This window comes from Pelophylax lessonae (genome assembly GCF_965119305.1).
Source record: "Pelophylax lessonae genome assembly, chromosome: 8".
Classification (NCBI taxonomy): domain Eukaryota; kingdom Metazoa; phylum Chordata; class Amphibia; order Anura; family Ranidae; genus Pelophylax; species Pelophylax lessonae.
Window position 1 is genome coordinate 268,327,550 of NC_138775.1, and position 24,353 is coordinate 268,351,902.

Sequence of the window (24,353 nt, forward strand, 5' to 3'; positions counted from 1 at the left end):
CCTGATTGGCCAGGAGGAGAATCCATGTGACAATAGCGAATGAATATTCGCTATTGTCACACAACTGGGTGGGCTCAGGGCGCAGTGCTCTGCGCCCCGAGCCCACCCTTTTTAGAGCCTCTGGCTCTAATCACATGCTTAAAAAAAAAAAAAACATTGTAATCCATACGTCTGGCGCCCTGCATGTATATTAGGGGGCCGGACACTTGCATAGGGGGGCGGCCCCCCTGCACCCCCAATGGACGGGCAACCACTGTTGTTGAGTCCCTTAGGATATACTGTACATCGAATGCCCTTAGTGCAAATGGTTATTGGGCTTTTAATTTTGGTGCACGTTGTGTTGTGGCACTGCAGATCAGGTCCAAAATCTTGGTCCCTTGGGGGAAAGAGATCACTATAAGTGAGCAGGAACCCTTCTTATGTGAAGTCACAGGGCACATGTAGCTTTTGCGTGGAAACCCTTTAAATCTGCATATACTGTATGTTTAATTAGTCATAGCCAATTAATTCTCCAAATAATATTGTGGTTTTGTTTTGATAATTATTATGATTCATAGCAGCTTTTATATGCATCTTTGTAATCTAAGCACAGATAGCGCGCCCAGCCTTGATTATAGGAAGATGATGGTAATTGATTTAGACTACTGTATACAGCATACTGTGAATTAAAAACATTGATTTTGCACCTGTGAACATTCATACAAACCAAAACATGAATACATTGGGATAAAAAAAAAAAATTGAATCGCTCAATTAACAAAAAAAAAAAATCAAAATTGTTTGCTGGATGTCCTTGTTTTTCAAACACTTGGCAGCTTAAAGTTCTGATTTTGATCTTAGTTGTAAGCTGTTGAAGCAAATATGTGAGTTTTGAAAGATAAGTACCAAAGGTTTTTATTTTTTTTCCATAAATTTTATTGAAAAATTGAACATGGAAAAACACAGTTCACAGTAAACATAAGCAACTTGTACATTTAGACTAGAACAATTTTATTTTGTAACAAAGTGAACATGGCCTTTAAACTAGAGTTGGGTTACAATAACCCGCATTTTAACTGAGAAGAAAATAGCAATCATGGCGGATAGCATAAAACAAGGCAATACTGAGGATGTGAAATGTGAAACACGTATCAGTGTTCTGGTTTTTAATGCAAAATAAAAAACGTAACAAAAAAAAAAAAAATAATAAAGTTAGTTTGGCTAAATAAAAACATATTTTCTTCTCTAAAATCTTTCTAGATCTTTCTTTATATTTCTAGAAGTGCTGTTAAAAAAAAAAAAAAATCTAAAGCACAATTGATGTAGAGGAGATGATGATTTTGAACATAAAATCCATACTTTAAAATTAGCAGTTAAAGTTACCTTTTACTCTCTTTGTAAAAGTCTAGCTTGGCTCCGCCTACTGATTTTCTCCATAAGTTCATTTATTGTAAGGAAAAGGGCAAGGATAAACTTTACTTTTACAGGAAAAGTGGCTAACTGCATGTATCACACCATTACCTGCAGGTTCAACTGCACTCTTTAATTCACAGGGCACTTATCCTTATTTTTCCAGTTATTGGGGTGTCAGAGACCCAGAAGCTATAGGGCTCACATTGACACAGCTCCAGTGTTGTCACAGGGGAACTTTTACTTTGAAAGGCCTCTATAAACTTGGTAGCTACAGGCCACTGCAACATCAGGCTCCGTTCACATCTAGGCGTTTTGGGGCGTTTTTGGGGCGTTTTTCTGCTCTAGGATCAGCTCTCAAAACGCCCAACAAGACAAATCCTATTCATTTCAATGGCCCCTGTTCACATCTGAGCGTTTTGACGCTGTATACAAAACGCCCAACGCTCAAAAAAGTACATGAGCTTCTTTTTGGGCAGATTACAGGCGTTTTCCATTGATCTCTATTCAATCTAAAAATGCCTGCACAAAAATCGCGGTAAAAATCGCGGTAAAATCGCGGTAAAAAACGCTGCAAAAATCGCGGTAAAATCGCGGTAAAAAACGCGCGAAAAACGCTACGCTCAGGTGTGAATGTAGCCTCAGGGTCATTGGGGCGCCAACATGGGAGAAGAAAAACCCAAATGCTCCAACACCATTAGCAGGCCAACTACCTCTTTCCTAAAGGAACCCGATTGTTTATCCTTATTTCCAGATTTAACCACAAAGTTTCTTTGCACAAAACCTTTACTTTAACTTCCAAAATTTAAATTTCACATTATCACTTTAACTTCTTGCTTGAACAAATAACTTCTTGACATATATTTCTGACCTTTTGACACATTCCAGCATACTCCTGGGAAATCAACTGCCCACTGTATTGGAGTTGCACAGCTTTCCCTCCTATCTAAGATCCAAGTTCACCAGCTCAGGCACCCCATTAGAGAATAGTCTGCACCACACCCCTTGAAGGGGGAGCTTAACTCTTGTGCTATTATTATTATTATTATACAGGATTTATATAGTGCCAACAGTTTGCGCAGCGCTTTACAATGTGAGGGAAGACAATACAGTTACAGTACTATTCAATACAGGAGGAACTAGAGCTACTCACATAGTCCCTTAGATATGGAGCTCTACCCACAAACCAAAGTCCTCTTCTACTGGATTGCATCTGATGACACAACCGCTACTGACTCCCCCCATTTCTACCTTTAATACTTTCCCAACTAAGGGGATCTGAATGGCATTGTCAGCTTCCAGCAAGCTCAGGACAGCACATACATTAAAAGGTCCCTACCTGTATATAACTTCTACCTGAAGCTCTGAACATGGGCATCCGCAGGTAGGGGCAAGGAAATCTCAACTTCCCCTTTCAAGTAGTTGTTAAGCCACTTTATACCATCCTGTCTGGTCTGTTTAATAATCCTGTGTATGTATCACTGACACAGGAGCATACAGGCAGGGAGAGAGGACAGAGGAGGACAGGAGGGCTGCAGATGACGGAGGCATGTAAACTGACCACAGTGTTAGGGCTCAGCAGCCATGGTATACCGTGGTCAGTTTACAGAGGGGAGGACTTAGCCAGGCAGGATCAGCCAGGTATTTTAGGTTATAGAAGGGGTCAAATTACACAGCAACGCACTGTGCTGTATAACATGTTTTAAGGGAACAGGATATTTTTTTTTTTAGGTTAACAAATGCTTTAAAAATAAATGCTGCTGTTTGCTCTTTAAAAATAAATACTCAAAATAAGTATAATGGTTAAGCCCCTCCCCTTCATGCCATTGTTGAAAGCGGCGTAGCATGGGTGACCTTAAAATGATGCCCCCCCCCCCCCTGAAAAGATAAAAATGCCTTCAAATTTGTCTCTAACCAAAACTTTTTTGTGTAGACTAGTAACATATTAGAACCCTTGTCAGGATTTGTTTTTTAGTCTGTGTGCTGGAGAGATTTCCCCTTACCTGCCCTGGAGATAAAAAAAGAAGACATACAGTGGGTACGGAAAGTATTCAGACCCCCTTACATTTTTCACTCTTTGTTATATTGCAGCCATTTGCTAAAATCATTTAAGTTCATTCTTCTTCCTCATGAATGTACAGATAGCACCCCATACTGACAGAAAAACACAGAATTGTTGACATTGTTGCAGATTTATTAAAAAAGAAAAACTGAAATATCACATGGTCCTAAGTATTCAGACCCTTTGCTCAGTATTTAGTAGAAGCCCCCTTTTGATCTAATACAGCCAGGAGTCTTTTTGGGAAAGATGCAACAAGTCTTTCACACCTGGATTTGGGGATCCTCTGCCATTCCTCCTTGCAGATCCTCTCCAGTTCTGTCAGGTTGGATGGTAAACGTTGGTGGACAGCCATTTTTAGGTCTCTCCAGAGATGCTCAATTGGGTTTAAGTCAGGGCTCTGGCTGGGCCATTCAAGAACAGTCACGGAGTTGTTGTGAAGCCACTCCTTCGTTATTTTAGCTGTGTGCTTAGGGTCATTGTCTTGTTGGAAGGTAAACCTTCGGCCCAGTCTGAGGTCCAGAGCACTCTGGAGAAGGTTTTTGTCCAGGATATCCCTGTACTTGGCCGCATTAATCTTTCCCTTGATTGCAACCAGTCGTCCCGTCCCTGCAGCTGAAAAACACCCCCACAGCATGATGCTGCCACCACCATGCTTCACTGTTGGGACTGTATTGGACAGGTGATGAGCAGTGCCTGGTTTTCTCCACACATACCGCTTAGAATTAAGGCCAAAAAGTTCTATTTTGGTCTCATCAGACCAGAGAATCTTATTTCTCACCATCTCGGAGTCCTTCAGGTGTTTTTTTAGCAAACTCCATGCGGGCTTTCATGTGTCTTACACTGAGGAGAGGCTTCCGTCGGGCCACTCTGCCATAAAGCCCCGACTGTTGGAGGGCTGCAGTGATGGTTGACTTTCTACAACTTTCTCCCATCTCCTGACTGCATCTCTGGAGCTCAGCCACAGTGATCTTTGGGTTCTTCTTTACCTCTCTCACCAAGGCTCTTCTCCCCCGATAGCTCAGTTTGGCCAGACGGCCAGCTCTAGGAAGGGTTCTGGTCGTCCCAAACGTCTTCCATTTGAGGATTATGGAGGCCACTGTGCTCTTAGGAACCTTAAGTGCAGCAGAAATCTTTTTGTAACCTTGGCCAGATCTGTGCCTTGCCACAATTCTGTCTCTGAGCTCTTCAGGCAGTTCCTTTGACCTCATGATTCTCATTTGCTCTGACATGCATTGTGATCTGGAAGGTCTTATATAGACAGGTGTGTGGCTTTCCTAATCAAGTCCAATCAGTATAATCAAACACAGCTGGACTCAAATGAAGGTGTAGAACCATCTCAAGGATGATCAGAAGAAATGGAAAGCACCTGAGTTAAATATATGAGTGTCACAGCAAAGGGTCTGAATACTTAGGACCATGTGATATTTCAGTTTTTATTTTTTAATAAATCTGCAACAATGTCAACAATTCTGTGTTTTTCTGTCAGTATGGGGTGCTATGTGTACATTCATGAGGAAGAAGAATGAACTTAAATGATTTTAGCAAATGGCTGCAATATAACAAAGAGTGAAAAATTTAAGGGGGTCTGAATACTTTCCGTACCCACTGTACCTCCCAATCTTGTCACATTATAAAGAGAAAAAATATTTAAGCTCAAAATCTGTAGACAATGTACAGTTACCAGTCATGCCCTTGTTAGAGAGACCAGAAATAAGTAGTAAGCATAAAATGCAATCAATTACAGGTGGGAGGAAAGGTATAGCACAGTCAAAATGATTCTGATAAGTAAAATATACATGTTTTTGCAGAGGACCATGCAGACTAAAAATGAGGGACAACTGAGGCGAAAAGAGAGACAGAGGGATTTGGTTCTAAATTAGGGACAACCAAGATCTACGAGGAAGTGGGAATCTCCCTAAAGAGAGGGGAATACCCTCTAAGACATTTTTTCATCATAGCAGGCATCCCCGTTAGAACATTGTCCATCACCTCCTATTCTGGTGAGCATTCTTTTTGAATCTCCCTTCTTTCCTGTATTTGTGAGAGAAGCGCCCACTTACATTATCAGTTAGTGGAGAAGAGAGCCCCTTATATTGATGGACAGTGTAGAAGGGTCCCCATACATTGATGGTTAGTGAAGAAAGGCCCATACCTTGATGGTCAATGGAGAAGGGCCTATACATTGATTGTCAGTGGAGAAATGCTCCCTTACATTGATGGTCAGTGAAGAAGAGCACCATACATTGATGGTCAATGGAGAAGGGTCTATACATTGATTGTCAGTGGAGAAATGCTCCCTTACATTGGTGGTCAGTGAAGATGGGCCTCCATACATTATTGATCAGTGAAGAAGGGGTCCTTACATTGATGGTCAGTGGAGAAAAGCCCCCTTAAATTATTGGTTCACGAAGAAACGCCCCCTCACATTGGTGGTCTGTCATGAAGGGCCTCCTTAGATCGGTAGTTAGTGAAGGAATGCCTTGTTAGATTGGTGGTCAGTGGTAATGAAGCACTCCCTGACATTGTTAGCAAGTAGAGAAGTGCCTCTTTACATTGGTGGCCAGTAGAAGTGTCTCCTTACATTGGTGGTCAGTAGAGATGCTTACTTTACATTAGTGGCTAGTAGAAGAATCTCTATTTGATTAGTAGTCAGTGTAAAGGTGCCCTCTTTCATTTGAGGTCAATGAAAAGGTGCCTCCTTACATTAGTGGTTAGTGGAAGAAATTTTCGTTAAATCTTTGTCAAAGAGAGGAATGCCCCTTACATTGGTGGTCAGGAGAAGGAGCCCTTCACATTGGTGGACAGTGGGGAAAAAGGCCCCTTACATTTTGGTTAGATGGAGAACCCCCCTCCACCAATCCCATGCAACTAACTCTACTGAATACAATCAGTGCCAAAACCAGGCAGGCAGAAATCTTTATTCTGCTGCTACCTGTTCAAGGAACCGATAGCAAAGTCTGGAGGAACACTGGAGTTTTAGAGCCCATTCAGACTAATACGACTTGTCAGGCGACTTGTCAGCCTGACAAGTCGCGGTCCGACGCGGTCCCATTGTGTGGTACAAGAACCGTTCTAATAGGAGCGACACAAGTCGCTCCGACTTAGAAAAAGGTTCCTGTACTACTTCGGGGCGACCTGAAGCGACTTGCATAGACATTCATTCTGTGAAGTCCGTGCAAGTCGCGCTGCACGCGACTTCACAGGTCGCCCCTGAAGTCATGCCGCGTTGGTGTAAACCGGCACTCAGGCTGCATTCACATGTCAGCTTATAATCGCGGGCAGAACCGCCGCGGTTCCGCCCGCGATTCGGAGATTTATTGCAAATCGCGGGACGCCTAGCGTTGCCCGTTGATTTGCAATAGCCCCCCAAACGCCGAGCGATGTTGCCGTGATTTACGCCCGCCGAATCGCGGCAACATCGCGCAAACAAAATCGCGGGACGCAATACGCTCCAAAAAAGTACAAGAGCTTCTTTGGAGCGTATTGCGTCCCGCGATTTTGTTTGCGCGATGTTGCCGCGATTCGGCGGGCCTAAATCGCGGCAACATCGCTCGGCGTTTGGGGGGCTATTGCAAATCAACGGGCAACGCTAGGCGTCCCGCGATTTGCAATAAATCTCCGAATCGCGGGCGGAACCGCGGCGGTTCTGCCTGCGATTATAAGCTGACATGTGAATGCAGCCTCAAGATGAGAAAGGATGGAGTGGAGACTGTTCAGTTAGCCTTGTTTACTAACATGAACATTCCCTGACTGATCTGACTCTAATTATTTTGAAAAAAAATAAATACATTTCAGATGTGCAAATTAAAATAAATAACTCATACATCTAATTTCAGGAATGTTTGATGCAGTTATAGGCCATTAAACAGAAAGCAAAGTTAAGTATTATTTTAAAGTAAGCCTAATTGTTATACATATTTCCATGTATTTTATTTCTCATTTTTTCATTTTTTTTTTATTAAACAAATATATTAAGTACCTGTATGCACAAGATTACTCTTTTATTCACAGTCAGAACCCATTTATTATTTTTCAAGATTAAACTGAAAATGCTAAAGCATTTAAACAGGACATTGTGTTGTCCTAAATAATGGTTTCGTTTTTCTTATCTGGAATATTCATATTTATGAACTTTTTTCCCTTTTTAGCTCTTAATAGAAAACAAGCATGACAGCCCTACTTTATGTATATGGTTAAATCTAAACTCTAAGCAGATATAAAATTATATATAATTACAATAACTTTTTTTTATTTGGTATGGTAATGCTGAACTCCTGGAATTATTTATACATGGCTCAGCTTGGCACAATAATAGTATACATATCTCATACCTGATGGGCAGCTTGGGAAGCTGGAAATCACTGAAGGAGTTGGCATTACTACAGTGATATCTGTAATTGATCTTTTAGGTCCTGCTTGGAATCCATGCCAATGGCTTTCCCTCTGCAGACCAAACACACAAACACAAGGGGGGGGGGGGGGGTCACTCGTTTAGCGCCACCGCCATTCATAGAAGGCCTTGTATTTTTTCAATGAATACAAGGCATGCTATGATTGCAAAAGGTGGAGATTGTGACCATACTGCCACTTAGAGAAGTCTCCATTCAGCAGACTGGTGACCAAAATGAATGGCTTAACTGGGATGGAGAAAAGCAAGGTTACTAAGCTAGCTAAGGTGTCTAGTAGTAATGTCTGGATCAGAAAAGGAGATAAACAAAAATATAAACAATTTGGCAGCTAATATTATAAGCATCAATTTATTTCAACATTGCAATTAAATTCTACTTTAATAATGGGTACCTATAAGCAAGTGTTAACATAACACTTAGGCCCCTTTCACACGGAGTGGACCGTATTGCGATCCGCTCCGGCACTTTTTTTTTTTCACATTTGTGTCATCTGGTCCGTATGTCCGCATATCATCCCATCCGTTTGCGGATGATATACTGACATAATGTAAGTCTATGTGATTGCGGATGTCAGCGGATGACCATCTGCTGACATCCGATTTTGCGTCCTTTCCATTTTTTAGACGGAAGAAAAAATAGGGTTCTGTTCCGTTCCAAAAAATGGAACAGAACTGAAAGGATGCAAATCGGATGTCAGCGGATGGTCATCCGCAGACATCTGCAATGCCATTGACATGCATTATGTCCGTATATCATCCGCAAACGGATGGGGTGATATACGGACATACGGAACTCCCGTGTGAAAGGGGCCTAAGACTTGCTGCAATGGATACATAATAAGTAATAGTATTAAAATGCTTTTGGGGGGTGAAGGATATCCCACTTCAGGCTCCCTTCAGTGCTAAAGGCCAAGGAATTTGGTCACATTTTTCTACTGAAGGGGATGATAAACAAGACTGAATTCTGGTCAGCCCATCAGTCATGTGATTAGACCAATGTCCAGACTTGTACGCATATAGTCAGCATTGAGGAAACCTGAAGCTCCATTTTTTTCCTACAAAACAAAAGTTTCAGTCCTTAAAGTGGTTGTATCCTCAAAAAAAAACAAAACAAAACAAACCCTGCAGGACAAAGGCATAATGAGCTAGTATGCATCACATACTAGCTGATTATGAAATAGTTACCTTAGAACAAAGCCCTGACACGGTTGCCCGGATACCGCTGAGGCAGCTGACATCTTCCCTCGGCGTCTCTTCCGGGTTCAGCGGCTCCGGCGCTGTGAGTGGCCGGAGCTGTGATGACGTCACTCCCGCGCACCTCCAGCACTGAATTTATGAAATATCAAGATGTCTATTGTTGCTGGCTGTAGGAGGATATAATTTATTGCTTTATTGTTATTAACACATTCCATGCAAATTTCTTAGCACCTCAAAATAATACTTGGTTCTGTATTCTCTAAAAGGGGCAGTACTGGGAGATGGATAGGGTGAAAAAACAAGGAACGGTGCTCGGAGGTGGGTAGGTTTGGAGACAAAAGGTGAGTTAAGTCCAATTAGGTGCATGTCACCCTCAGAACTTATCTGGGTTATGTGTTTATTGCGCTCTCTCTGCTGCTTATTTAGAGAAGCCTTTGTATTTTGTTCACTTAATACAATGGCTTCTGTGATTGGACAGGAGGAGGGGAGGGGTGGGCATAGCGGTTATAGCGACTCTGCTCTTGAAGGAACTGAGACCACAGCGAGTAGCATTCGAGCTTTGGAAGGTATCTCCCTGGAACACAATAAACCTGTCAGATGTGAATAATAACAATAAGTCTACGGTGGCAGACACCTCTTTAGACTCCAAGTGATTGTAAATGATCACCTTGTAAAATAATTTGTTAAGTTTAAAATAGAAATGAAAGGCAAAACATTTGTGTAGAGATATATAAAAAAAAATAACTTTATAAATACCTGTTTCCCCCTTTTTATAAGTGATCACATCCCCTCTGTTCTCAGCTGCTTAAGAGTTGGGGGAGGAGAAGCAGCAGCACACTGTGCTTCCCAGTGAAAGGCTGTGCAGGGGGGTTGTGTCAGGACAAGTCTGATCATTGGAGGAGAGCAGGCTGAGTTCCCAGCATAGCTACAGAACTGACCATGGTGTGCTCTCCTGCCTAGTGTGGTCAGTTATTAGGAAAGCAGAGGGACTGGCAAGAACACCAGGGACTTTCTCATACAAGTACATGGTACAGCCATGGTACATGGTACAGCCAGCACATATCAGGAATATGAAGTGTTGGGATAACAAATGCTTTAACTTATGGTATCCCTGCAGTTTTTACAAAGTAGCCTAATTCCTGGAATTCAGCTTTAAAGCATGGTCTATTTTGCTCCACCAGGGGAGAAAAAGGCCTCCCAGATCCCCTAGATCGGTGATGGCGAACCTTGGCACCCCAGATGTTTTGGAACTACATTTCCCATGATGCTCATGCACTCTGCAGTGTAGATGAACATCATGGGAAATGTAGTTCCAAAACATCTGGGGTGCCAAGGTTCGCTATCACTACCCTAGGGCAATTTGATTTTACTCTGATCAACAATCTCTGGCACTATTTTATTTAGGCAATGCAGAAAGATAGAACATTAGGTATCTGGGAGAAAAGCCGAGACTCCTTAAAGAGGTCATTTCAAGCTAAAAAGAACAAATTGGGAGCACTGACCTTGGAATAAAGCAAGAATCTTTGATGTTGATTAAACCAAAGATTGGACCAAAAACATTTTAGTGGCTGTCGTACGGTAGCTCTTAAAACATTTTTTACTTTTCTTTTTTCTTTTATTTTGACTGGTATGTTGTTTAAGATGCTATTACGTGTTTTGTTTGTTTTTGTTTTTTTGCTTTTTTGTGTTTCATGAGAAGCTTTATCAGCACTATTAGTAGTATGAATGTAATCTCAATTGATCTTATTTAATTGTCCACAGGTGTATACTGGAGGATGGAGCATCTAAAGGAGCCTGGTTGAACCGTTCCAGTATTATATTTGCGGGGAACGACAAGTGGTCAGTGGACCCCAGAGTTTCAATCTCAGCATCAAGCAAAAAGGATTATAATCTGCGGATACAAAAAGTGGAAATTTCAGACGATGGACCCTATACATGCTCAGTACAAACCGAACACAATCCGAGGACAGTGCAAGTTCATCTCATCGTTCAAGGTATGCGTTCTACAGGTCTCTCCGTGTAGTAGCTAATATTAACATAAAGTATGTTGTCTTAACAAGGGATCCAAAACTTTGGTCTTGGGGTGAAGGTAGCTTTCAAAATATTTAGGAAAAAGTCAATGCGAGGTGCTGGATTGACCTTGGCCTCCCTTGGGGGGGGAGGGGCTTATCCACAAAGAAGGGGCCTCCCAAATGAAAAAATCCATGGGAAAGATAATCTCAAGAGTCCTTAAAGTAGAACTATAGACAAAACTTTTCTTTTTTTTTTTCATTTTGGATAGAGTAAGGGAGGGTTACAACCCCTGTAAGTTTTATACAAAAAAATTGGGCTAACTTTACTGTTTAGTTTTTTTTAAGTTTAGTGAAGTGTATTTTTTCCAAAAAAATTGTCTTTGAAAGATAACTGCACTAATACCGTGTGACAAAAAATATTGCAATGACCACCATTTTATTCTCCTGAGTCTTTTTAACATGTAAACAACATGTGTTAGAAATAGCCCTGGTCCTTAAGTGATTAAATAAGGTAGCATCAAAACAAATATCAGTGCTCTAATAAACAATTAAAATTGTTATATTAAATAATGTGCTAAATACATCAAAGAATACACAGTAATACACTATATTGTCAAAAGTATTGGAACACCTGTCTTTACACGCACATGAATTTTTCTAGCCTGCACCTTCAGGTTTAGTCATCCAAAAAGTCGGAATTGGCTGTTGAAAGCACTATACGAACAATCAGAAAGTTGGCCGATCGTTCATCATACTAAATTTTCCGATCTTCTTATCATGTGTACGGGCCTTAAAGTGGTTGTAAAGGAAGAAGGTTTTTTATCCTAATGCAGTGGCGGCCAGTCTATTGAGGGCGCAGGGGCGCCGCCCCCCCCATCCATGCGTCCGGCCCCCTAATCGGCATGCAGGGACACCGGACGCATGGAGCTTAATGGTTTTTTTTTCTTTAAATCACCTGATTAGAGCCAGAGGCTCTAATAGGGTGATGCAAAGGGTGGAGCAGTGCGCCCCGAGCCCACCCATTGTGTGACAATGTATGCTGGTCACTGCATTGGGGGCACGCACGCTGATCTCTGCATTGGGGGAATGTACGCTGGTCACTGCATTAAAAGGGGGCATGTATGCTGGTCACTGCATTAAAGCCGCAAAGCAATGCCTATTACATTTTTCTGTTTGCGCCCCCCAAAAATTTTGAGCACCAGCCACCACTGTCCTAATGCATTCTATGCATTAGGATAAAAAGCCTTCTGTGAACAGCAACCCCCTCCAGCCTCACTAATACTTACCTGAGCCCCCTCTACATCCAGCAATGTCTACGAGTGCCTCGTCAGTCCGGGACTCTCCCTCCTGATCGGCTGAGACACAGCAGCTGCGCCATTAGCTCCCGCTGTTGTCAATCAAACTCAGCCAATGAGGAGAGAGAGGAGATGGGGCCAAACCGCGGCTCCCTGTCTTAATGGATACACAGAGCTGCTGCTCGGCTCTGGTGCCCCCATAGCAAGCTGCTTCTTGTGGGGGCACTCAACAGGAGGGAGGGACCAGGAGCTCCAGCCAAGGACGCGAGAAGTGGAGGATCAAGGCTGCTCTGTGCAAAACCACTGCACAGAGCAGGTAAGTTTAACATGTTTGTTATTAAACATGTAATTTAATAGAAAAAAACAAAAAAACAAAAAACAAGACTTTACAATCACTTTAAATCTTTACAAAGGCTCCAAAAAAGGTAGGAAGAGGAACCGCTCACCATATTAAAAGTTGGCTTTGAAGACCTTCACTACGTGTTTGGATTCTGTACATTCACGTATATTCCTATTTGGAATATTTTTTTATTATTGATTGTCTTATCTCATGTATTTGATTTTTTATCTCTTGAATTAAATACATTTTTACATTTTATATAATTGCAAGCACCCCTCCTTTTGTGGCCCTTAAAATCCAAATTCACTTTCTTCTTTTTTAACTATGCTACTATAGATGATACAGTGGTTCTCAACTCCTGTCCTCAGGACCCACTAACAGGCCAGGTTTGCAAGATAACTGAAATACATCACAGGTTATATCATTTGCTGCTCAGTGATTGCAGTATTCTAGTCTGCATCTCCCCAATGTAATACTTAAAATCTGGCCTGTTAGTGGATCCTGAGGACCGGAGTTGAGAACCACTGGCCTATTAGTTCACGTGAATTTTTCAACATATTAAAAGCCTTGGAACAATTTATTGAGTCATCCAACAAACAGACTACTCCATCCGATGTACTAACCCTCCAACGCACATCACTTTGCAAGGAGCTTGCATCCCTAAGTAAGCTCTTGACCAAGTGAAACGCATTCAATAGTTTGAATATTGGAGTAGTCTGTTGGATGACTCAATAAATTGTTCCAAGGCTTTTAATATGGTGAGAGCTGTTCCTCTTCCTTCCTTTTTTTGTAGAGAGGCACAAGGCACCCTGCCTTGATTCCACTCCATTAAGTCCACCCATAAACAAAAAAATCATTATTGGGTGGACTGACCCTTTAACTGACCCTGGGATCTATACGAAATTCATACTTTAGCTTGTCCCGTGAGTTTAATCCAGTGTCGTGTAAAAGAGCCCTGAGGCTAGCCTATTAATAAATAAGCTGGGCAGGCTGGATGGACCTGCCGGTCTTTATGTGCCATCAATATCCTGTGTTGCTATGTTTAACACCGTCTTCCAGCAGAGTTACTTAATGATTTATTTCATCATTAGCTGTAATATCTGGAGGGTATAATTTCAAACTTTGAAAGTTTTACTTAGTTAGAAAAGTTTCCTGTAACGCTATACGGTTTTAATGAGACGGTTAAAAAGGAAGATTTGGTCTATGACAAAATAGTACTTGCTGCTTACAAGTGGCATTTTACAGGAAGTTGTATTGTAAATTCGCATCCCACTGAGTCTCAGCGGGTTGTAAGCTAGTGCAGGCTTTTAATTTCAGGCGGTATTTAATTCCTATGTAACAAAAAAAAATATATCTTTTGTGAAATGTTTTGCATGGTATGTTTGTCTTTGGCGTGGGGCTTCATCCTACCCTAAACCAACTCCTCAGATGATGCAAGAACTTAACCCTACCCTTACCTGCAGGCTACAAGTTCATTTATACATCGCTAAAGCAGAGCTCTAGACAAAAATTACCGTATTTTTCAGTGTATAAGATACCCCATGCACAAGACGACCCCCATTTTTTCAACCCAAAATTAATATTTTATACATAAAACAGAACACATTTTTCTTTAGAAATTAGGTATCATTTACAGACCAGCACTATGATATTATGCATCACACGTATGAGCTTAGAACACTGCGACATTACCGGTCCCTAACGCATCTGAGCACTGCCTACACGCTCTCCACCTCCAACGGAATGTGTTTTAATTGGTTTGTTCAGCATCAGCTGATGTCAGTTACATAAGGCTCGTGATTGGAGGAAGCCTGTTTGCAGAGGCAAGCTATCAACAGTTTGGCTAGGGATTGGTGGAAGTAATTGATCAAGGAGAGAGAGAACCGCTCCGGTGAGAAAGCAATCCCACAAACATCCAACACAGGTGCAGGCAAGGATCCGCAATCCAGGCAATAGCAACGTTAGAAGGAAAGAAGCCGCACTTCCGGTTGTAGATGTGAAGTATTAAAATCCAGTTTTATTGATATCCAAAGAATAAAAGCATACAAAACAAATCCACAATAGCCAGAGACATGGGGAAAAATGCACAGCGGTTGATGCATTTCACGGAAACGTCCGCTTAGTCGTACGTTAGTCGTGGTTACGACTAAGCGGACGTTTCCGTGAAACGCATGAACCGCTGTGCATTTTTCCCCATGTCTCTGGCTATTGTGGATTTGTTTTGTATGCTTTTATTCTTTGGATATCAATAAAACTGGATTTTAATACTTCACATCTACAACCGGAAGTGCGGCTTCTTTCCTTCTAACGTAGGGATTGGTGGAAGCCTGTTTGCAGAGACAAGGTATGGGCAGTTTCGCACATGATTTGATTTCAAATATATATTTGTTTGACAATTTAAAACAGTTTATTGATATTAATTATTTATGTTTACTCTGTATTCCAAAGGTTTTATTTTTAATATTTTTTATTTTGAACATGTGACCAGCAGCAGAGGACTAGACGCTCCTCCTGCTTATGTTTCCCTGCAGACAGCTTGGATCATGTGACAGCTGTATATCTATTGGGAAAAAGATCCTTAGATGTTTTTTTCTTAAAATAATTACAGAGCCATCATCCATTTACAGAAATAGAACGGACAATGTAAATTAAATAGCATGTGTTTACTATCACTTAACTTTATTACTGTCAAATGTAACCTTTATAGAGGCATCAGGAGTCTTGTGAACCCCAATACCTCCCCTATTCTCAGAAAACACTAACTGAGGACACAATGTCCTCAATCACTGCTTTACCCAATTCTTCTACCTGGGAACTTTCTGTTCAGAACTTCCAGGTTAATTTATCACAAGATAGATAGAGGGATGGGCATCCCCCAACTTCCCCAGCTCACTATCCTGACAGATTTTTTTGTTTTGCCTGGAGAAACAGAAGAGGGGGGGGGGAGACAGAAAGGGAGGGCACAATCAGAAGTCTGCCCCCAACACAGTGGTTCTATATACTGTCTCATTGGGTCCCAAACCCTACTTCATAGAAGCTATGATTTCCATATACTGCACTGAAGATGACCAACAAGCCTGAAACAACTGTATGCAGTTTGGAATAAATGGCTTTATAGTATTAGACTATATTTGCACTATAAGCTTTTCAGGATGTGCATCTGGCTATTGGGGTGTAAAGGAATAATTTGCATGGCTTCACTCACTGCCCTGAAATGAGGTATAATCAGTGCTGTATTTTGGCCTAGGCCGACAAGGCCCAGGCCTAGGGCGGCACTTTGCAGGGGGGGCAGCAAAAAAGCTGCCCCCCCTCCACCTGAGACTCTATTGGCCACTGGTTGCTAGAGGTGCCTCTCTCACACCCCCCCTCTCTGTCTCCTTCTCTCACACTCACTCCCTCTCACTCTCACCCCCCTCCTCTCTCTCTCTCACTCACCCACTCTCTGTCTCTCTCATCCCCCTCTCTCTCACACTCTCATCCCCCCTCCTCTCTCTCTCTCTCACCCACCCACCCTCTCTCTCTCTCATCCCCCCTCTCTCTCCCTCTCATCCCCCCTCTCTCTCTTACTCCCTCACCCACCCCCCTCTCTCTCTCTCCCACCCCCTCTCACCCCCCCCTCGTGAGATCTCAGGGGTTAATGCTTGGACTTGTAGTCCTTCAATTTTGGAGGGAGTCACATCCGTTAAAAAGGAAGGAGAGGGGCAAATTTACTTAGAGGGGGGGGGGCACCCAATTTTAGTCATGCCTAGGGCAGCACAAAACCAAAATACACCACTGGGTATAATCCTCCTATTTTGGGAATATATGATGATTTTTTTTTTCGTAGCTGTGTGGTAGGGGGTTGAGTTGATCCCCAGTGAAAAAAAAAGTGCACAAGGGTACAGTATTGGACCAACCTATGAAGAGGAAGGTTCTCATTTCCTTAACCCCCCTGGGCCGTAAGGCTCATGACAGGGGCAAGGCACTCTATGGTTTACCTAGGCTGAAACCAGGTGGACCTCTGCCATAGCTGGTCCTCCAAGTAGTTGGTGAGGAGAAAGAATGCCTGAAGGTCACAGATTCTCTCTCCAACATCAGGGCAGACCCCCAACAAACCTGCACCCACAGTTTCTGTGCATTAAAAAAAAAGAACTAGGGACCTTAGATTGTAAGCTCCTTGAGGGCAGGCACTGATGTGAATGTGCAATGTATATGTAAAGCGCTGCGTAAATTGACAGCGCTATATGAAGTACCTGAAATAAATAATAATAATAACAAAACACATGTACAGTGAAAGTGTTCATGAAAAATGACTGAAAATAAAAAGTGTGAAGTCCTAAGGGGCCTGCCAAAGCTGGTCCTCCAAGTAGTTGATGAGGTCTCTCTTGAAGAGAGATCCTCAGTTGGGAAGAGGAAAAAGATCCTAAGACCAAGGTTTCTCTCTCCAACATCAGAGCAGGTCCCAAGAAACCTATCCTTACGTCGGTCCTTTGACGCTAAATACCGGGGTTATGGCAGCAGAAACCATCACAAGAGGACTAACAAGCCCTCCTAGTGATAGCTTTGGGAAGGTGACAGGTACTCTTTATTGAAACATCAGCAGTCTCCCCTGACCACCAAAGCAACTAACTAAGCGCAGATCATGCTTGGTTAGCTCCTGCCTAGAGGTGACAAAATCCTTGTCGCCTACGGGTTCATTAGTTATAGAGGATATCAGGGAATTGATGTTCCTCCATCTCCTCTGTGGAAAGTCATGTACATTGGTCAGCATTAGATTAACAGATGAAGGCCCTGTAAAAGGAAAGGGGGAATCAAACAAATGCAAAGTCGGAATGTCTACAACACAATTGGCAATAAGATGGCTTGTTTCTGGGCAAAAGACCTAACTATAAGCAAGAGGCCCTCTCTACTCCTACTCAACTGGCCAGTGGAACATGCCAGCGTTGGGACCAATACACTGATAGAGCATTTACCCTTCTTATCTGAGGGTATCTGTAACTCCAAAGGCCCAGCAAGCAAACAGAATGCAAGGTCAGAGGTCTCTCACTCAAGATGAAGGCCTTCAAGCCTTATGATTCCACATAACCAGTGAAAGGTGCTGCTCCTCTGCCCATGCCCTCCCTCTCAAACTGGTGACCCAAGCATTTCCCTTGACTCCTGGCTCTGAATCATCAGGGGAGTGAAGGAAGGATGAGTATATGATATATACTGGGGAGAGGAGGATAAAGCATGAACAAAGGTCAGTTTTACAGAAAGATGCAAGTGAACGAAAGAGAATTTTCATCTTTTGCCTGGAGGAATTCTTAAAGTTGAATTCCGGGATCAGCAAATATTGTCTAAATACAATAGTCATGTGTATTTCTATTAAATCTTGATGTGCTTTATGTATTTTTTTCCAAAATCTGTGCAGTAGTGCAGTGTGAGACTTTCCCTCTGTGCTGGAGCTTCCTGTAATAAAGACCACCCACTGCTGCTCCCTCTCTTTGTTCAGGGTGACTGGTCTTGTCTCCACCCTCTCTTGTAGTTTTCTGCAGGGCAGCCTATGCAAAACATATTGATGATGTCACCATTACTTTATCCAGTTTCCTCAAATGGACAGACCTATACGTCCTCTAGTTGAAGTGATTTTATTGCGGCCATGGCTGCAGCATCAGTCATGAACCCGGTGTTCTGCCAAAAGCTCCAACCACGTCACTTCCAGTTACTCTCCAGCAGCAATAATTGGAGATTTCCACGAGTTGGTGTTTTCACAGAACACTGGCAGCATGTACACTAGGGTATATGATATAATGGGTGGACATTCTTATGCTGGCCATACACGCACAGAATTTCGGCCATTTGCAGACTGAACGATTATTTGTCGGTTGAAAGCAAGTTGGCCACTAACTTACAGAATAAACTCTTTTACATAATCGTTTTCATGATCATAATGATCGTTCAATAACATGCACAATATGAGTCAGAATATTATTTTCATTTCAATTTTACCATACACATAAAAACTTTTGTAGAAACAATAAAAGTTTTCGCTATGGATCCATCGACATTAGCCGGGCACATGATCAAAATCGTCGGTAAACTTGTGTTCACTAATGGCCCGATTTTCGAATGATCTTTCCTAAAACAACAATTTTCGGCCGAAATTCTGTGCGTGTATGGCCAACATAAGTCTGGCCGCTACTAACCAACAACATGGTGGCCTCACACGTGGTGACAACTTTTTTTCTCCTTGCCCATTCTTGTGTCAGCCAACTGTTTGTATATTGTAGTGTTCACGCTGCCGTTGTTCTGTGAAAACACCAACTCATCGAAATCTCCAATTATTGCTGCTGGAGAGTCAACGGAAAAGACGTGATTGGAGATTTTGGCGAGTTGGAGTTGTCGGTCCCAATGAGGCGCTCAGAGCTATGGCTTACCATAGAAATGACCGAGGACTGGAACTTCTCCAATCACCTCTATGGTCTAAGAAACTGTAAGCTGAGGATTTTGTCACTTCAGGTTTCGGTCGAATGTAACCAGGCCAGTGAAAGAATCTGACAAAACTGATCCGGTAAGATGCTTTTAAGGACAGAGGAGAGATCTGGGGTCTAATAGACCTTCAGATGCCTCAGTAAAATGGACCTCTCATGGCCCATGCAATCACAAGGGATGTTGATAAAGTTGATAAAAAAAAAAATGTAAATAAAATTTAAAAAAAATGAAAGTGTTCCTGTCCCCCCCCACCCCCCCGTGCAAGGCAAACACCCATGTAAACGGTGTTCACGCCAGCACCAGACCTCCTGTGTAATTCTAAACTGGTAACCTGTAAAGGCTTTTAAAGTGTCACCTATGGAGATTATTAAGTACCGTAGTTTGTCGCCATACCACAAGTGTGCGCAGTTTTAAAGTGTGGCATGTTAGGTATCTATTTACCTGGCATAACATCATCTTTTATATTTTAACAAACAATTGGGTATTATATTGTGTTTTTTTGCATTAAAATGAATTAAAGTGTACTTTTTCCAAAAAAATATTGCATTCGAAAAACTGCTGCGCAAATACAATCTGACATAAAACATTTTATTCTCTAGGGCCTCTGCTTTAAAAATATATATAATGTTTGGGGATTCTAAGTAATTTTCTATTTAAAAAAAATGATTTTTAAATTGATGTGAAAAGTTTCAGATTAGGATTGGGAAGCAACAAGTGTAATACAAAGTAATACCTGAATTTACAAAAAAAGATATACAGTATAGGAGGTCACGGGACTTCGAGAGAGGCCAACCACTTTACCAAAGTAGATATATAGAGTACACATGTTAACAAGTTGGTTAGAGAAATAGAACAATACAGCAAAAATAAATGCAAAAAAAAAAAAATTCCCGAATGAAGTAAAAATATACTGGCATATAACAATTCTTGATAGATCCCGTAAATACATAATACAATTACATGATAATATATATAAAAAATAAATACATGATTGATATAGACATGTTGAATAAAACCACTTGGCATACTGACGCGTTTCACGGAACCCTATCTGCTTCTTCAAGAGTATAATGCAAAGAGATCTAAAAATCTAAACAAATGAAAGAAAACATGTATAAAAATAATGAATGGTTCAAACAAAAAAAAATATAAATACATAAATAAATAAATAAATAAATAAAATAAAAAAATAAATAAAAAATAAAAAATATAATTATTATTAAATTGATTACCAGCATCCAAAAAGAAGGGTGAAGGGGCGGCAGACACAAGCCTCACCCTGAGTTTCAAGGGCAATGTTTGAACAAAAATTGGATTTATATCCTTTTTGACTATTAAGGAAAATATATAAATGAGAGTTTTTGTTCTCGGAGTTCAGCTTTAAACTCAAAGTGCAACTTTGGTTGTTATGTAGGCCCACCGCCGTGCATTTTAATGGAATGAAAACTTTATGATTTATGTAGGGATTGTTTATTCCTCTTCTTTATCCCCGATGTGTGAACAAGATTATGCGCCATTATTAGCGCTGTTTATTTCTTTACATGTTACAATTTGTTGTTATTTTCTGCTCATCCGGTAATGATGAAAACACAGCAGATCCAACATCATATTTTTTCCTACAAACAATTTATCTGTTTTTAAAAGATCTGGCATGCCTGGCAACCAGCGCTGGCACGCACAGCCAATTAAGAAGCGCTGGCAGGAACGCAGGATGTGCCTTTTCTCTCGGACTGAGCTGCAGAGATTGTTATAATGAGGTTACCCAGGCCTGGCTTCCAATAGGATTTACCACGGCTAAACTTAAGATATTGTTATATATCAGGTAAGCTGCGTGCCAGTGACAGATGAAATCACACTATTTAAATGTTGTTTCCAAAAGACATCCTGAGGACAATCTAATTGGAGATGCAGCTGTATATTGTTAAAGCTGAAGTTTAATCTGCTTGTGTTTTACCTTCTCTGGTTCTTCCCATTCCCCTTATGGACATGCCGATGAAATGTTTTGATACCTGTTTTCGTTACATAACTTGTTTTAGACCTAATGACATAATCACCGGGTCTCTGTGCTTCTCTATGCAAGGCAGGCAGCCCCCCCCCCCCCAAAGCATCCCCCCAGCACATATCCACCCCACACCCCTCCTTCTAGCACAATCCATTCCCTTCCCAATGCCCCCGACCTAGCACATATCCACCCCACCACCCCACTTTCTAGCACAAGTCCATTCCCTTCCCAATGCCCCCGACCTAGCACATATCCACCCCTCCTTCTAGCATAAGTCCATTCCCTTCCCAATGCCCCCGACCTAGCACATATCCACCCCACCACCCCACTTTCTAGCACAAGTCCATTCCCTTCCCAATGCCCCCGACCTAGCACATATCCACCCCACACCCCTCCTTCTAGCACAAGTCCATTCCCTTCCCAATGCCCCCGACCTAGCACATATCCACCCCACACCCCTCCTTCTAGCACAAGTCCATTCCCTTCCCAATGCCCCCGACCTAGCACATATCCACCCCACCACCCCACTTTCTAGCACAAGTCCATTCCCTTCCCAATGCCCCCCGACCTAGCACATATCCACATCACCCCGCTTTCTAGCACAAGTTCATTCCCTTCCCAATGCCTCCCACCTAGCACATATCCACCCCACCTTCTAGCACAAGTCCATTCCACTCCCAATGCCCACCACCTAGCACATATCCACCCTCACCCCATCTTCTATCACAAGTTCTCTCCCCTCCATAATCACCCCCACCTCCCCCAACACATATCTGTCCACCCCACCTTCTAAGCACCCTTCCAAAGTGCCCCCTCCCCAGCACATATATAATCCCCCCACCTTCTAGCCCAAGTTCAATCCCCTTTGAAAGTGCCCCTCCCCCCCAGCACATATCCGACCCACACCCCTCCTTCTAGCACAAGTCCATTCCCTTCCCAATGCCCCCGACCTAGCACATATCCACCCCACACCCCTCCTAGCACAAGTCCATTCCCTTCCCAATGCCCCCGACCTAGCACATATCCACCCCACCACCCCACTTTCTAGCACAAGTCCATTCCCTTCCCAATGCCCCCCGACCTAGCACATATCCACATCACCCCGCTTTCTAGCACAAGTTCATTCCCTTCCCAATGCCTCCCACCTAGCACATATCCACCCCACCTTCTAGCACAAGTCCATTCCACTCCTGAAGCGCCCAACCCCCTGCACAAATCCACTCCCCACACCCCTCCTTCTAGCACAAGTTCATTCCCTTCCCAATGCCCACCACCTAGCACATATCCACCCTCACCCCATCTTCTATCACAAGTTCTCTCCCCTCCATAATCACCCCCACCTCCCCCAACACATATCTGTCCACCCCACCTTCTAAGCACCCTTCCAAAGTGCCCCCTCCCCAGCACATATATAATCCCCCCACCTTCTAGCCCAAGTTCAATCCCCTTTGAAAGTGCCCCTCCCCCCCAGCACATATCTATCCCTCCCACCACACCTTCTAGCACAATTTCTCTCCCCTCCCAAAGCTGTGACACGCTAAGTGTGTCACAGGTCTCTACCTTCTCAAGTGTCCCTCATTCTCAAGTTTAAAAGTTGGGAGGTATAGGAGTGCCCTTTGCAGAAACTTTATCACGTTGCCCTGCATGTTCAAGGTCAGAGTATTTCTAATAACTGGCATAGGCAGTGCTAAGAGGCTGGTTTACAGTCTTTGTGCATCCATAATTATATTTTAGGGATCGACTGATTATCGGTGGGGCCGATTATTGGGGGCCGATAGTCACTTTTTTTGAAGTATTGGTATCGGTCACAAACTTGCCGATATTGCTTCAAGTGGTCGTACCTGAGTGATGCCTGCATCTATAGGCATCACCCTGGTACCGTTTTGTAGAGCTGGCAGTCGGCTTTCTTGTGATAACAACTGATGTGGCTAAGAAGCTGCTCGGCCGTTATTACAAGCAGCGGGAGGGGACGTCCTACCCTCTCCCGCTGCCTTCCACCACTCCGCCCGGGTCTCCCATCTCACCGGAAGACCTGAGCGACCAGCCAGCACTTCCACTGGCTGTCTGAAGACCCGAACAAAGCCGGAATCAGTTCTGATCAGGTCTCTGATGTAGTAACCCTGATGATAACAAATGATGCGGCTAAGAAGCCTCTCTGCTGTTATTACAAGCAGCGGGAGGGGACGTCCTACCCTCTCCCGCTGCCTTCCACCACTTTGCCCTGGTCTCCCGTCCCACCGGGAGACCCGAGCGACCAGCCAGCACTTCCACTGGCTGTCTGAAGACCTAAAGAAAGCCGGAATCAGCTCTGATCGGGTCTCTGATGTAGTAACTCTGAAGCGATATCATGACATCACTTCTGGTTACTGGAGCCTTAAAGGCGCCAGATTTAAAAAATAATTACAGCATTCAAAACAGCTAAACTTGGCGTTTTGAATGCTTTTAAGTGCAATGGAGGGGTTTGGGGTCTTACAGACCCCAGATCCCTCCATAAAGAGTACATGTCACTGCCTATTACTGTCAAAAGGGATGTTTACAATCTTTGTGACAGCAATAAAAGTGATCAAAAAAAAAAATGTTAAAGGACAGTGTATAAATAAAAACTTTAAATATACAGAATATCGGCACTAATATCGGCTATCGTCCTGAAGGGTGGCCGGAAAATAGGTATTTGTATCGGCCCATAGACAACGATATAGTTCGATCCTTATTACATTTCCCATCTTTTGTATTTTAACATGCTGCTTTTAGCAACCAAAGAGTTAGCCTGGTGTAGTCTGGGACCATGCTCAGGTAACCCTTAAAACGCGTCAGTTTTTTCTTGCTGAGGATGAGCCACAAAACCTCAGGAATATTTTTTTGCCATTCTGCAGCCCGTGCTGTTTTTTGAAGTCACGGCAAGCAGCATCCTACAGTCGCCCCATGGTCTGTATAATTGTGAAAATAACACCTTCTTCCTCCATATAACATTTATCTCTCCTGCTTGAACTGATGAGAAATGACAGAGCGGGGAAATTCAGCACCGCACCCTGCTACCGATCCCCCAGCTCTTCACTAAATATATGCATTATCTAGATCAGAGGCTGAAGAGCTCCGCAAGATGTGATCTCTCCCTGCCATAAATTATTAGATAACATTTCAGGTGTGGGGTTTGTACACCCTTTTTCCTTTGCTAAAACATCTATTTTATTTTTTATT

The 24,353-nt window shown here is 42.7% G+C and overlaps 1 protein-coding gene across 4 annotated transcripts in view; it reads left to right on the top strand.

Annotated features, from left to right (window-relative positions):
• NEGR1 (neuronal growth regulator 1) overlaps nucleotides 1-24,353 on the top strand; it is an 846,722-nt gene that overhangs the window by 327,080 nt on the left and 495,289 nt on the right. For all 4 annotated transcript variants that reach the window (XM_082264787.1, XM_082264788.1, XM_082264789.1 and 1 more), the window contains exon 2: nucleotides 10,818-11,050. In XM_082264787.1, coding sequence (XP_082120913.1) covers nucleotides 10,818-11,050 — 233 coding nt within the window. The remainder of the gene's footprint in view (nucleotides 1-10,817; nucleotides 11,051-24,353) is intronic.